At 44.9% G+C, this 15,756-nt stretch overlaps 1 protein-coding gene across 1 annotated transcript; it reads left to right on the top strand.

The window, feature by feature from the left end:
• Positions 1–5,312: 5,312 nt before the first annotated feature.
• Positions 5,313–8,682, top strand: PPIA (peptidylprolyl isomerase A). Its single transcript, XM_035139705.2, has 5 exons — positions 5,313–5,519; positions 7,454–7,484; positions 7,596–7,684; positions 7,931–8,103; positions 8,369–8,682. Exons 1-5 carry the CDS (start codon positions 5,451–5,453, stop codon positions 8,502–8,504), a joined length of 498 nt encoding a protein of 165 aa, XP_034995596.1. The 5' UTR covers positions 5,313–5,450; the 3' UTR covers positions 8,505–8,682.
• Positions 8,683–15,756: the final 7,074 nt, after the last annotated feature.

The following is a 15,756-nucleotide window of genomic DNA, read 5'->3' as shown; positions in this document are numbered from 1 at the left end:
GACAGAACATAGATGAGGCTCTACCACAGAGCTTTCCAAACTTTTCAAGTTGGTGACACGCTTTTTGGACATGCATCATTTTGTGACACAGTAATTAAGTTACTGTAATTAAATTTCTCCTGCCAACCTAGCAGTTCGAAAGCACGTCAAAATGCAAGTACATGAATAGGAACCGCTACAGCGGGAAGGTAAACAGCTTTTCCGTATGCTGCTCTAGTTCTCCAGAAGCGGCTTTGTCATGCTGGCCACATGACCTGGAAGCTGTACGCCGGCTCCCTCGGCCAATAATGCGAGATGAGCGCCGCAACCCCAGAGTCAGTCATGACTGGACCTAATGGTCAGGGGTCCCTTTACCTTTAATTAAGTTTTACTAGCAAACCGGAGGTTAAACGAACCCTTTCCAGTGCCAGGAGGAGCGCAGGGAGTGTTTGTGCAACACACCTACACACGAACATGTCGCGACGCACAGTTTGGAAAGCTCTGTTCTACCATTTTTTTGCTTGTAGATTTGACAATAGCAACAACAAAAACCAACTGCATGCAGCTGGGGGAACCAACCCCTTTGTCCCCTTCTCAGGCCACAACATCCCAGTAAATATATTTCCATGCTGGTCACCTTTGTGGGATTATGTACAAGGCTACTTTAAATTAGGCTGCTAAAGCCCCTGATCTATAATTGCACACGAAAGTAGGTGTGTACTTGGATGTGATACTTAAGTAGCTGCACCCCAAGATAACATTTTGCATCTGACTCCACCCCAAGCCACTACTGTGTATTTCAGCTGGTGCACCTCAAAGCACAGAATAAATCCCCCAAGATTTACGCCTGTCCACAGCTAATGTAGTTCACTGGCATAGACTAGTTATTGCAATTAACATGCAAAAAGTTATCAAGGAGATTATGTTCTCACACTAACCTACATGATAGTTGTAATGTTTCACACATGGGGAAACACCTATCTTCAGTGAAACTGCAATGTCAGATTTTGAAGACCAAATTACAGTAGTACATGCTGAAATACCATTAATGACTGAAAGGTGAAAAGGCCGCTTCCGGTTCATCGCCAGAGCCATCCGGCGAGGTTTCCCTCAAGCTCCAGGGGAACCTGGCTTTGCAAGGGGGGGGGGAGCCGTGAGAGGGACACGGCCCCCGAAAGAGCCCCAGATTGAGCGTTCTGGGGACGAAGTGCTCGGCGGAGCTCCAAAAAGAGACTCCTCTACTCCCCGGCAAGCTCCATTAGGAGCCCCGGAGTGGGATGGTAGTCGCGGGAGCCATTTTCGAGCGTCACTGTCACCCTCGCAAAGTGAAGCTTCGTGCCGGCGGCAGAGAGTGGTGGATTGTTCCAATTAAAAGATTGGGTTACATTGGGCACTGTGAGTAAAGAGATTCTAAACGCTTTAATTTACAAGTAAAAGATTCGGTCACGGCAGGAGGCTTTAAAAGGAAGTCAGAATCCTCCTTTGTGTGACACAAGATGCAGTAATTTGACCCCTGGCTGACAGGGTGAAAGGAAACAATCAATTTACCAAGAATTTGACTCTTTAAACTCTCTCCTGGAGCAGGTCAGGGGGAGAGGTGTGAATTGCTTTAAAATGCCTGTAAATCTTGAAGAAAAAAATCTAAGGAAAGTTCCCCAGAAAGCTGGATCTGGGTGTCTGGAGGGATCAATGAATGGACTTACAATACTGATTTAATGTATTTTGGTACTTATTGGAAGCCGCCCAGAGTGGCGGGGGAAACCCAGCCAGATGGGTCGGGTATAAATAATAAAATAATAATATTAATAAAGAGTGGATTATTTTATTGAACTTGGATCTGTTAAATTTAAAGTGAATTTGAAGATGTGTATACGATTATGGACTAAGATTTTGAGTTATAAACACAAGATTTAAAAAGGGGAAAGATATCCAGAGTGGACATTAAAATGGCACTTGAGGTTTGGTAATATGACATTTCCGGCTTTGTTATCTGCTGTTCTCCCATGGAATTTGAAAAGGCAAAAATGACTCTAGACTCAACATCATCACAAGATTTGTGGCAAAAGATTCTTTTGGAACTTTTGGACATTAAACAGGAACTGGCCAGGAATAACAAGCAGCTGCGTGAAGCTAATAAACAACTAAGTGAAGTAAGTGAAAGGAACTGCTTGGATATTGAATTTGGAGAAGAGACAGTATTGGATTATGCAGAGGAACAAGAAGAGCAACTACCAACTTCAGACAATGCCACAAATAATAAAGAACCTAAGTGTTGCAAAGAAGAGGAGGAAGAAGATTGGAATGGTCCACAAGTGGGAGATGTGGAACAGGATTTAGATGTGGACCAAGGGCTCCTCGATGGAGAACCAGAGGATATTGTTGCTCTCCTAGTGAGAGAGGGAGGGCAATGTACACTCTGGGAAAGTGGGAAGGTAGATGGAGGATGTTGGGAAACAGGTGGAAAAGGGAAGAAACAGCAAAGCTGTCTTTAAAAAGTCAAATTTCAGGAAAGTGTGGGAGTGGGTTGAAATATTTAAATGCTTGATGTTAGGATGGATTGATTGGAAAGGTCCGATACTGGAATGAATTACGGAATTCGCTGAGCCACCTGGGAAATCTAGATCCAGGAGAGGGGGGGAGGATGAAATTGTTTTTAGTTTGTTTAAAGGTATTATGAGAGAAGTTGTAATATTATAAATTGTGAATCATTGTTGGTAAAATTTATAAGCTAAGGGGAGAAATAATAGCAAGATTAGATATTGGAATTTTTTTTAGATATGAATTGTTTGAAAGTTAATAATATAAATTGTGGGTTTATAGATTGATATTGAAAAGTATAGAGAGAATTTATAAGAGGTTTAAAATAATGTGAAAACTGCTTAAAGGTTAATTTTAATAGGGACCCAATGAGGGGAGATCTGAGAAAGTCCATAACGTGATGAAAAAGTTAAGAGTAATATCCTTTTTCTTTTTTTCTTTTTTCCTTCTTCTTTTGTCTTTTTTGTCTTTTTGCTGTTGTTTGTTTTTGTGTTTTTTTATGTGTTGGTGAACTATTTTGTATGGGTGGATTATTAATGTGAATTGATTGTTTTTGTTCCTTTTATAAAATTAATTAATATATTTGAAAAAAAGAAAGGTGAAAAGACCCTGAAATTTGGGACAGTGCGTTCTTGCTGATTATGAAACAGGCTACTGTTCCTCGGTGGCCTTTTTTCTCCAAAGTACCGGTAAACTCACTAATACGAACAGGTTTCCTTCAGAAGCAAGCACAGCTCAGATCATAAGAGTAAAAAATGTGTGAGAAATGTATGACTTCAAGCCAAAAATACCAACGAAAGAAGTTGTGCCTATTTTGGGTATTGAGGCAGCACTATGCAGTACAGGACAAGAGTCATGAATAAGCAATGAACATACAGGTGAGAAACAGTTGACTCCAAGATCTCAGAAATGCATCCACCCTAATCCCAGATTACATCCCAGGGCCAGATAATTGAAATGAGGGGCTGTTGAGTTATATGAAGTGGACACCTTCATAAACTGGGCTAGGACTGGGGAAGACACAGGTTCAAATCCACATGAAACAGAGGCTGTGTATGCACTGCTGCGTTTAAAAACAGATGCATCATCATTCTCTCTCTCACCCCCCCCCCCCCGTTTTGCATGGAGCAACATTTCATAAGAAACAACAGAATATAAAGGTAAAGGGACCCCTGACCATTAGGTCCAGTCGTGACCGACTCTGGGGTTGCGCGCTCATCTCGCATTATTGGCCAAGGGAGCCGGCATATAGCTTCCAGGTCATGTGGCCAGCATGACAAAGCCGCTTCTGGCAAACCAGAGCAGCACACGGAAACGCTGTAGCTGTAGCGGTTCCTATTTATCTACTTGCATTTTGACGTGCTTTCGAACTGCTAGGTTGGCAGGAGCTGGGACCAAGCAACGGGAGCTCACCCCGTCACAGGGATTCAAACCGCTGACCTTCTGATCAGCAAGCCCTAGGCTCAGTGGTTTAACCACAGCGCCACCTGGGTCCCATTTCATAAGAAACAACAGAATATAGATTGTGGCTATTACATGGAGAGTAAACAGGAATGTGTACACAGCCTAACCTGCTGGTTTTGGTCCAGTCACTCTTTGTAGTCCTAACCTAACTTAACTCTCAGGTTTGTTGGGAAGATGAAAAGCACCAGAGAGGTATATTTTCCTTTTCTTTTTAAATTTTTATTTGCATTTTCAAAAACAGGAACAGGAGAGGTATATTTTCAGGACCCATGTTATTTGGAGGCTTGTAAGTTGTTGTAAACTATTCTGAACATTTTGTTTTAATTGCTGTAACTCACCCTGGGTGCTTGGGTTGAAGGGAGGATAATTAATAAATATAATACTGTATTAATAATAGGACCATTTATGGTCCCCAGAAGCGCCTTGGAGGAAAGATAAGAGTTCAAGCGTCATAATAACAAAGTGGAGGCCTTCCAAAACCCAGAGCTGGTCAAATAGCTGCGTTATGGCCCCTCCAAATGTTGCAAAACAGTGTGCAAGCTTTCCATGTTGACCAGAACTCTGAGGCGGGTGGGTGGGACGAGTGAGTTAAAAAAACATTAGCCTGGATCTTGAAAAATGAATAGACCAAACCTATCACTTCCAAGCTTCCTGCTAGTGCGATTACACAGCCATTTTCGCTTCCATGGCCGGACCAGATACCCCGCCCTCTCGGTTCCCTTCACGCTGGTTCCTCCTCATCCGAGTTCAAGCAGCAATCACAAGTCAAGTCACCCAACATTTCTGCACCCTGGATTCTCCCCCCGCTCTCGTGCCTCGACTCCCTGCACTGCCACATCCCGCCACACGGCTACCATTCAAACCCTGCTACTTGGCGACGAAGCCGCCTTGGACTCGGAGCTCGAGAGGCTTGCTTCCGAGGAGACGGGCATGCGGCCTGCATAGCTTCCAAAGCCGTTTCCTTCCTCGGCACTAAAAAGCGCAGGATGGTGGGGACCAGCGGCCCTGTCCCCATCCCCCACCCCTTCCTTCCTTCCGAACAGACAACCTTAGCCTTACCCAGTGCAAGTCAACAGCGCGCATGCTCAGAAAAGGAGGGGGGAGAAACAACCCTCCCCCATACCTTTCTTCGGTTCCCGCCTCTCGCGGAGACCACGCCCTTACTTAGAGGCGCGGAACACCCGAGAACCCACCCTCGCCCCGAAACGAGAGCTCTGACTGGCCCCACGCCCCTTTCACTCTGGAAACTCTCCTCGTTGCGATTGGCCGAAAGTCGCGTGAGGAAAGGCAGAGGCGGGGGTCCGCTGGCTATATAAGCCCTGCGAGCGGCCGACGTTCTTTCTGCTGTGCCGCGCTCCTTGCTGTGTGGAGAAGTGTTGACGCTGGTGCTGCCTCTAACCGCCGCCGCCGGTTTTCTTTTCTCTTTTTTTAAGCTATCCCCTTCCTTTATTCGACTCATTCCCGCCATCATGGCCAACCCAGTCGTGTTTTTCGATGTCTGCGCCGACGGCGAGCCAATGGGGCGCGTCACCTTCGAGGTACGACGAGAGCCGTTAAGGGTAGAGCGCGGAGAGAGGGGCGCGCCTGAGGATTCGGCTCCGCCGCCATTTCCTGCCGGGGAGGGAGTTCGGGGCCATTTTGGGACTTGCGTGTGTGCATGGGGAGGGTGGGGGCGGTTAGGAGCAACGGGCGCCGGTTGGGGGGGGGAGGGGCGCGATCGCCTCACTGCGGCGCGCGAGGGGTTGCGCGCGCACCCGGGCGGCCTGGGTGTGGGGACGGCAACAGAGGAAGGGAAGTGGGCGCGCGCGAACGGGCGTCGCCTCCTATCCTCCTCCACGTGGCCTGCGCAGCCTACCCTGGGGGAAGCGGTTGCTGGCTGCCGTGCCGTCGCCTTTGTTTCCCTTGCCGCCGCTGCCGCGCCTTCCTCGCTCTTCCCTGCGCGGGGAAGGGACGTGCTGCTAACGCCGCCTGCGCGAGGCCTTTGGTTGTAGACGCCGCCGGCAGGGCTCTTCACGCCTCGCCCCTGACGCTGCCCATTCTCCCCACGCCTATGCTGCAAGAGAGGGCAGGGGGGGGGGCTGGCCTCCATTTTTTGATGATTTTCCGCTGTAGTTTTGAGGGCGGTTTTTTATTTTTGTGAAAAGAGGATCAAGGATTGCCTTTCGAGCGTCTTTAACGACCCCCCCCCAAAAAAAATTTATAATGCGAGTGCTGTGCGAACGATCGCATGGAGGTATACGCAGGCCTGGGTTCTCGGGCTTTCTGTTGCCCTCGCTCCCGATCAGGTTTTCCTTAATAGCGAAAGCGCCAAATGGCGGGCTGCGGTCTCCCGTGCGTATTTCCTTAGCTGGGTTTCCTGCTCCTTTTCTGCACGGTACTGCCTTGCGTTGAGCAAGAAGATTCGTGCACCGAAAAGCTGCGAGTGTAGCTTTGTTTTCCTTGACTCGCGATTTTAGTAAGAAAATGTTCATTCATCCAAGCCCATGGCAGAGATTGGGGATGGCTATGAAAGGTTGCTTCTGCTCCTATTAACGTTTTGATGCATTGTGTCTGCTTTGTGCGGAGGGAAATAAGCGAGTTAAATTTCAGTGCGGGGTTTCAAAGTGCGACAAATGATTGCACCGCAGAGGTGGCTGTTGCAAGTTTTACCCCGTATGCAAATAGAGCTAGAGCCAGATTGAGTACGGTACACGCTAGAGTTGTCCAGCTAATTTGTACCTGGCAGGAGTCCTGTCACTGCAGCAAAGAATAAATGGACAGTATGCCGATTGGTTTTGGGAAGTAGGTGGAACATTTTGTGCCTTTTCCAAATTCTGGAAATTCTGCCTGTTGGATGTCTGCTTTTACTTTCGTTCACTAGCTAAAGTTGTGTCAGAACAAAATGTAGTTGTATGTAAAGGAGATTTGTTATGATTACATATTTAACGTGGTAATAAATATGGTGAGTAGACAGTAAATCATTTTTGCCTGATTGCAGTTGGCCTCAATATTTAGCAGTAGACCATTTTTATTACAGTAGAAGACTAGAAGGATTCTGGTTTGTCAGAGCTCCCTCTAGAGTGCTCTTCGATCTAAGGCATAAGCATGCTGTATCAGTCTAATGTGCCTTGATCCAATCAATTAGCTTCTGTCTTGTATCATTCCTGCAGAGGTCAGTTCGATAAATGAGTCAACAGTCAGTTTTGATTTGCAGAATAGGATGTTTTCAGTTTATAGCATCCCTTGCAATACATATATTTTGGCACATGTTGCTAGAATTAATGATACTGAGTTACAAATGGTTAATAGGATAGCTTGAATGATTGTTATATACCATAACCATCCAGGTTAAATTATTTTTAAAGGCAGTGGTTCTCTTGGTAAAGCAATACAGCAAGAAGGATCAATGAGACTGGGGGAATTAAGGGAGTTACGTAAAAATGTGTCTATTCAAACTGAATGTCATTAATTGACTTCTGTTTTTGTCCCACAGCTATTTGCCGACAAGGTTCCAAAGACAGCAGGTTTGTAAATTTGAGTGCCTTCATCTCCAGGCATGTTTGTTGGAAGTAATTTTTCAAGGATCTAAGCAAATGTGGAAGGCTGTTCTTACAAATGTCTGCCTCTGATTTCAGAGAATTTCCGTGCCTTGAGCACTGGGGAGAAAGGTTTTGGTTACAAGGGGTCCTGCTTCCACAGAATCATTCCTGGGTTCATGTGCCAGGTATGTAGCAGTTATGATTTTAGTCTTACAGTATTTGAATTGCACTGTTGATGAGATTCATATAAAAAGCATTGCGGTCCTGCCTTGTCATGTTTTACGATTTATGATAGTCTGGTCCCTAGACTTTGACCTTTGCTGCTTGCATAATTGCTCTTCTGTCCTGATATATATATATATATATATATATATATCTCCATCCATCCCAGTGTCAAGTTTCAGCTACATGTGTATATTGTTTTTCTATAGGGTGGTGACTTTACTCGTCATAATGGAACAGGTGGTAAATCGATTTACGGTGAGAAGTTTGCTGATGAGAACTTCGTCCTCAAGCACACAGGTGCTGGCATCTTGTCTATGGCAAATGCTGGTCCCAATACAAATGGGTCTCAGTTCTTCATCTGCACTGCCAAAACCGACTGGTGAGTACTTTGCTTGAGACTTTCAACAGTGAACTTAAGCATTAGTTCAAATGGAATAGAATACCCTGTGCCTTAAGTAGAAGGTTGTTTTTTGTGTAAAGTTGCACCAAGCATAATTTCTTGCTAGCATAGTTATTGCCTGCTGCCTGTCACCTAAACCTTCTGAATGTTGACAGGATGGTAGCCCTAAATGTTTTTGGAACAGCTTCATGAAATAAAAATCACAAAAGCCTTCTAAATTGATCTAACCAATTTATTTCCTTAGGTTGGATGGGAAACATGTGGTCTTTGGCAAAGTCAAAGATGGAATGAATATTGTGGAAGCAATGGAGCGCTTTGGGTCAAGGAACGGCAAGACAAGCAAGAAGATCACCATCTCTGACTGTGGGCAGCTGTCATAAAATTCCTTTGTCTTAACAATCAACCATTCCTTCTGTAGCTGGGGTTAGTCCCCTGTAATCCTTGTGCTCCTGACTTACTGCTGCTTTTCTATTGGGTTTCAATTTCTGCTCCCTCACAAGTCCAGCTGGACTGAAGACAACTTTGTTTGCAAAGTGAAATAAAACAAGTTAAACCACATGTCAGTTTGTTGTTTTCTCCCCCAAGGCAAAGCCTTGCATGTTATAATCTGATCAGATAGGTCCTAATCCTAAAAACATTGTCAAACCTTGGGGTGGCTTAGGTGTTGGGCAATATTAAGCCTGCCTGTTATCCTTTCCTTGGGGATGGAGAACTTGTTCTTCCCCATAGTGATCACCATAGCAGACTATACTATGCTGACTGAGGCTGATAGAAGTTGGAGCCTCTGAGTTAACCAAGTTACTGTTTGAATGTAGTATGGGCTATACTAAAGTGTGTGATCTCATGAGAGAGAAGCCATGAGATCCAAATAGTGCTGCCCTAGCTATAGCCCAAGAATAAAAGCTGGTAAATCTAAGGCCTTGTTTGAAAGTAATTAAGCTGAAAATGTTGAGACATTTGCTCTATAAATCTCGTTATACTGCTTAAAGGGGGAAAATACATACAAATGTCCCAACTAATACACATTTACTTGGGCAACTATCCACTTACACAATTTCTTACAATTTTTTAAGATTAGCAAGCTGTCATTTTCATTTTCTTCTGAACTGGTCTCTGCTCACAGTGGTACTACTAACTGATGTCAGAAACTTTACAACAATGGTATATTTGATGTTACAAACTAAACGCTGACCATGTCCCTTAACAAGTAAATCACAAAGGTATTGCTGAATGATTCCTATACTTGCAAGAGAAGTTACGTTGTTGGCTTCACAAGGGACAGCAATCTGCGGGTGCACGTACAGGATCAACTAAAACTAATGTTGGATTTTTTACAGTTTTCTGTACAGCTGTTTCATTGGTGTTAGTCTTGATGCCACTAAAACCCTTCATGAAAAATGACAGCACCATTCACTTAAGAAGCATGCTGTTTGGTGGGGCTCACTCTTTCTGTGGGTGACTTGATCCTGCTCAAGACTTATATTCAGGATGATGATGAAAGGAGTCTATAGGATGGAGCAAGCAGATGATGAAAGGGGTCTATAGGATGGAGCAAGCAGTACAATGTGTATTCTATGTCAACTGGTGTCCTTAACAATTTAGGGTTTAACAATGCCTATTGCTACTAGGAAATCTCATTCCAAGCATGCAATGTTGGTTGGAGATAGCTGCAGGCTAATGGGCAGAATAGACTTTGGAACCTGAACAGCTTTGTGGTAGCGTTCTGAGTGCATATGAATAGCATATACATAGGTTTCATAGCAACTGCCATCATAAATTATGACTGGGTTACAGATATGTCTTATTTGCCTACTGCTGAGATTACCATCTTGCCTCTGTCAATACCTTGTTAAAAAATAATAATTGGGTGAGTAGCTCACTACTGAGAACCTTAATGACTGCAAACATGACTAAACATGGGCAGGACATGTGTATGCCCAAATGCTCAAGAGAACAAAAGGTATACATAGAAGAAGACCTGCTTGGGGCAATTCTTAAATTTAAAGGTTGGGGTTCATATTATCCAACTTGTGTCACTGATATTTAGAACAATGTTGAAGGAATGAAGTCCCAAACTTTAAATTTGTATGAATCACATTGACTAGAGAATTTTTTTAAAAGGCACTCCTTGCTAGTGTAACATCCAATTAATAATCTGATTTACTCCAATGGGATATTACAACCCTCAATGCCAGTATGTTAACCTAATTGGATTAGATAACGAGCATAATTTTTCTACCATCTGATTGGTGTGAGCTTGTTTGTTTAATCTGCCTGTTGATCTGTCTGGTTTTGTTGGTCTTCTGCAGTGTTAATTAAAAAGAAAAAGAAACATTAACTGCATATAATTTACAAGATTTGTGTCTAGTGATGCCTGGCTCAGAACTAATTTTTCAGCAGGGTTGTGTACATATGACTTCTAGGAAAGGGATCTGTTCACGAAACCAAAATTGCACTAGAATAACCGCATTTGCAAATGGAAAAAGGGGCATGAGGGCTAACCTGAACATGCATGTCTGCAGTTCTGTGCCTCCCACCACCACCACCACCAGTTTCACACTTTGAGGCCATTGGAAGGTTTCACAGCCATTACACAACATGGAGATTCCTATCCTGCCTACTGAAAAAGGAAAGGGAGGACATAGGAAAAGGAAGCTGCTGCTGTGGGTTACAATTACATCATCACTTGCTGGTCTTCTCCCCCTCCCTCCCAGGTTTGCAGATGCAGGTTTCCGGATGCTATGCAGAGAAAGAGCACTGCTACTCCAGGAGGAGAAATTAGGATTTTATTTTGGGTTGGTTCTAACATCTTGTAGAACAAGAAATTTAAGCTATTGCGATGTGGTTACTGAAAACCATCTTTTAAGGCTCGTATAGCCACACAATTTGCTTCAGGATAGAAATTTTGCCAAGGATTTCTAGCAAAAGTATCAGATTCCCAAAGGGAGGTTTTAAAAAAAAATAATTGGGAAATTAAGCTGCATAGAAAACCTTTTGCATTTCTGATTTGGAGACTACCCTATTACTGCATCCCCCCTCGGGACTGCAAATGCTGCGAACTCAGCCAATAAGACTTTACCCTGTTCTGCCCTTTGCTTTTGTCTTCAATATCCACAGCCAGAAACATGTTCGAGAATCACATCCTCCAAGTGTTAAGGACACAGGCACAGAACAGGGGAAGAAAGTTAATGGATCCCATTTATAGTAATCTAATGAAAAAGTAATGAAAACAAGCAATGAAATAAATGGTTGAAGGCACATATGCATCACATGACTTCTCATTTTTAATTCCATGCCTATTATGCACCAGTGATGTAACACCACATGGCTTTGTGGCATAACAGTCGCACTCCAATTCAAGGGTTTCAGGGCTTCTTCCCCAAAATCCTGTCCAGATGGGTGCCACTGCTTTAAAGACTTCCTTCACAGAGCGCAGAGTCTATCATTCCCCATAAAGGGGAGTTTATAAAGGGGCTCCCTCAGCAAAAGGTAAAGCTTCACACCAAGTAGTGGCGTTGCGTTTGCTCTTTCTCCTAGTCACAGTGCAGGAAATACCTTCTGGTTACTTTACAGAACACCATTTGGGAGGTATCCAAGAAAGTAGCTGTATGCCTGGGCCAAATGCTTTGCTAGCAGGAAGCTATCTCTGGACTTCATACCCTGGTGCAACGATCAAACTTGAGGAATGCCCTCCTCTATTTTGCTATGTCTGTAATTCTCAGACAGCTGCAGTATTTGGTGTCTGAGCACCTTGCCAAGAATATTGGCTCAGCCGTTCAGGGACGGAACCAGGGCAGCAACAGATGTCGGGACTGTAAATTCCACCACTTCTAACCACTGGCAGGGGCGGATGGGAGCAGAAGGGTCACAGACCCCAAGAGCAGAAGAATGCATGCCATCCCTTTCAGAAAAGGGGAACATGGTGTCCATCTCTTTAAAAATTATTATTTTATTTATTTATGCCCCGCGCATCTGGCTGGGTTTCCACAGCCACTCTGGGCGGCTTCCAACAAAATATTTAAAATGCTGTACATTAAAACAGTCATTAAAAACTTCCCTAAACAGGGCTGCCTTCAGATGTCTTCTAAAAGTCAGATACAGTAGTTGTTTATTTCCTTGACATCTGATGGGAGCGCGTTCCACAGGGCGGGCGCCACAACCGAAGCGAGATCTGCTTTAAGTCCCTTGAAGCAGAAAGGCAGCGCTCTTTTTCTTTTCAAAAAGAAAGCAGGGGTTTTTTTTTTTTTAAGCAAAACACTGGGGATTTCGTGGGTGGTGCCTGGCACCCAAACCCTTAAAGACTCCGGGCTGCCGTTGGAGGCTTTCCATAGTGACCTGCTTCTCCATGCAAACGAGAAACGCTTGCAGAGCTTAATATTGCAGAGATAATGCTGAATCAGGGCCCTTTCTTCCAAGTTGCCAGCCTCCTGCGTGCAGGAAAGTATCTTTGGTATAGAGGAGTCTTCTGTCCACTAAGCCCCCGCTTCCGATATGGACGGAAAAAAATCAAACCCGGCTCTGCCACCTCAATGAGGACTAGGGCTTTATAACGTCTTGTTGCACGACGGTTCTAAGCTCTCCGAAGCTGCACCTCCTCGTAGCAACAACTCCCAATCTTGCGCCTGCCCTGCAAATTACTGCAATGCAACACGGCGATGCGATGCCTACATGGGCGGTCCGTGCCTATCCTATTTTAATTTTTTTTATTAAAAGCTAAGAAAACCTTTAATAAAAAAAAGCAAATAAACAAACCCGGCGTCACGGGTGCGCGTGCATTTCCAGCAGAGAAGATCGCGGTGAGGGAGGGAGGTAGTCTGTGCTCTCCTCCTCCTGGCTGCAAAAACTGGACGGGAAGGGCAGCAAGAGGAAAGGGATCCTGCAGCACAAGGAGAAAAGCAACCCGCTTTGCAGCAACCCGACACGCTCCTTCTTGCAGCAGCCGGGAAAAGCCCCCCAGCGAGAAAGGCAGAGAGCCGGTGCAGATGACTCACCCAGCAGCTCCGTGGGCGGGCGGGGTCGCGAAAGAGTTGCCCAGCCCTGTCCGCGCTAGTGGAAATCTACCGCTCCCTCCTCCCTTCTTTCCAGTCCGGGGAGAGAGAGATTCCGCCCCCACCCCACCCCGAATATCGGGTGGTTTCCCTTTCTGGGCGGCAACTCCCAGGTTTAAATTTGTGCGGCAAAATAGCGCCCCTCCGTGGCCGACCTCAGCTACTACAAGGCGAGCCCCCGGAATTTATGGAGGTGAAACGGGGATTTCTGCGGGTGATTTCTCAAGCTTTCCTCGGAACTGTCGGGTAAACTCCCCGCCACCTGCTCAAGCTTTGTGGAAGGAAGGGAGGGGGGAAGCCTGGCAAATGGCATTGCTGACCGGAGCTGATGGGAACTGGAGTCCAGCCAGGTGATAGGGGGGATACAGTATATAGGTTCCTCCTCCCCATTACAATGTGGATATTTTTTTCCTAGAGAATGTGCCCAAGATTGCAATTTAACAGAGCAAGCCTGTCAATGTAAGCCACACAGAGCACAGTGGAACTTATTTCTTTTACCTTTTTTTTTAGTGGAGCTTATTTCTGAGTAGATATATTGACTACAGTGGTGCCTTGGTTCTTAAACGCCATGGTCCTCCAACAACTTGGAACCCAAATACTGCAAACCCAGAAGTGTTCCAGTTTGTGGACTTTTTTCGGAAGCCGGACATGCTCCGTTTTAAGTGTTGTTGTTGTTGTTGTTGTTGTTGTTTAGTCGTGTCCGACTCTTTGTGACCCCATGGACCATAGCACACCAGGCACTCCTGTCTTGCACTGCCTCCCGCAGTTTGGTCAGACTCATGTTCGTAGCTTCGAGAACACTGTCCAACCATCTTGTCCTCTGTTGTCCCCTTCTCCTTGTGCCCTCCATCTTTCCCAACATCAGGGTCTTTTCCAGGGAGTCTTCTCTTTTCATGAGGTGGCCAAAGTATTGGAGCCTCAGCTTCAGGATCTGTCCTTCCAGTGAGCACCCAGGGCTGATTTCCTTCAGAATGGATAGGTTTGATCTTCTTGCAGTCCATGGGACTCTCAAGAGTCTCCTCCAGCACCATAATTCAAAAGCATCAATTCTTCGGCGATCAGCCTTCTTTATGGTCCAGCTCTCACTTCCATACATCAGTACTGGGAAAACCATAGCTTTAACTATACGGACCTTTGTCGGCAAGGTGATGTCTCTGCTTTTTAAGATGCTGTCTAGGTTTGTCATTGCTTTTCTCCCAAGAAGCAGGCGTCTTTTAATTTCGTGACTGCTGTCACCATCTGCAGTGATCAAGGAGCCCAAGAAAGTAAAATCTCTCACTGCCTCCATTTCTTCCCCTTCTATTTGCCAGGAGGTGATGGGACCAGTGGCCATGATCTTGGTTTTTTTGATGTTGAGCTTCAGACCACATTTTGCGCTCTCCTCTTTCACGTTCATTAAAAGGTTCTTTAATTCCTCCTCACTTTCTGCCATCAAAGTTGTGTCATCTGCATATCTGAGGTTGTTGATATTTCTTCCGGCAATCTTAATTCCGGCTTGGGATTCATCTAGTCCAGCCTTTCGCATGATGAATTCTGCATATAAGTTAAATAAGCAGGGAGACAATATATAGCCTTGTCGTACTCCTTTCCCAATTTTGAACCAATCAGTTGTTCCATATCCAGTTCTAACTGTAGCTTCTTGTCCCACATAGAGATTTCTCAGGAGACAGATGAGGTGATCAGGCACTCCCGTTTCTTTAAGAACTTGCCATAGTTTGCTGTGTTACGCTTCCTATTTGAGTGCCACACTTTTGTTTTGAGTGTTACGCTGAGGTCTGTCTGTCTTTGCTATTTATTTTGAGTTTCTGTTTTTGCGACTCTTTTTTGTTTTGTTTTTGTGACTGTGTGGAACCCAGTTCAGATACTGATTGATTGATTGATTGTGTGACTGCAGTGCATTGTTTATTGCTTTCATTTTATGGATCAGTGGTCTCGTTAGATAGTAAAATTCATGTTAAATTGCTGCTTTAGGGGTTGTCTTTAAAAGTCTGGAACAGATTAATCCATTTTGCATTGCTTTCTATGGGAAAGCGTGCTTTGGTTTTGGAACACTTTGGTTATGAAACAGACTTTCGGAACAGAATAAGTTTGAGGACCAAGGTACCTCTAGCTCCGCTGGATCAGGCAAGAGATCCATCTAGTTGCATCACTCTGATATGCACAGGAGCCGACCACGTTCTTCTTGGGAAGCTGTCAAGCGTGACCCAGGGGGGCAATAATCCTATCCTAGTGTTGTTCCCTAGCAACTGGTATAGAATTTGCCCATTTGCTTGCCCGCTTAAAGCTGTCACATCGCATGGTAGTAATGTCTACCATCAGCCAATAAAATTGAGAGTCTCATTTTTGGGGGAGAGTCTTCAATACAGTTCAACTTAGATTTAAAGTCCCCTCCTGCTAGTTCATAGATTTAAGGTGAAGTCCGATAGTGATGATCCAAAACAGGGTTCAGCAAACTTTTTCAGCAGGGGGCCGGTCCACTGTCCCTCAGACCTTGTGGGGGGCCGGACTATATTTTGAAGAAAAAAAAGAACAAATTCCTATGCCCCACAAATAACCCAGAGATGCATTTTAAATAAAAGGACAC

The sequence above is a fragment of the Zootoca vivipara genome, chromosome 15 (assembly GCF_963506605.1).
Source record: "Zootoca vivipara chromosome 15, rZooViv1.1, whole genome shotgun sequence".
Classification (NCBI taxonomy): domain Eukaryota; kingdom Metazoa; phylum Chordata; class Lepidosauria; order Squamata; family Lacertidae; genus Zootoca; species Zootoca vivipara.
Note: the sequence above shows the minus strand (reverse complement) of the source record. Positions and strands in the feature narration are given on the sequence as shown.

What these genes read in the sequence shown, in the direction of transcription:
- PPIA (XM_035139705.2), top strand. Translation starts at nt 5,451, where the DNA reads ATGGCCAACCCAGTCGTGTTTTTCGATGTCTGCGCCGACGGCGAGCCA. An exon ending in TGGGGCGCGTCACCTTCGAG is followed by an intron (nt 5,520 to 7,453) that starts GTACGACGAGAG and finishes TTTGTCCCACAG; the next exon opens with CTATTTGCCGACAAGGTTCC. An exon ending in CAAGGTTCCAAAGACAGCAG is followed by an intron (nt 7,485 to 7,595) that starts GTTTGTAAATTT and finishes CTCTGATTTCAG; the next exon opens with AGAATTTCCGTGCCTTGAGC.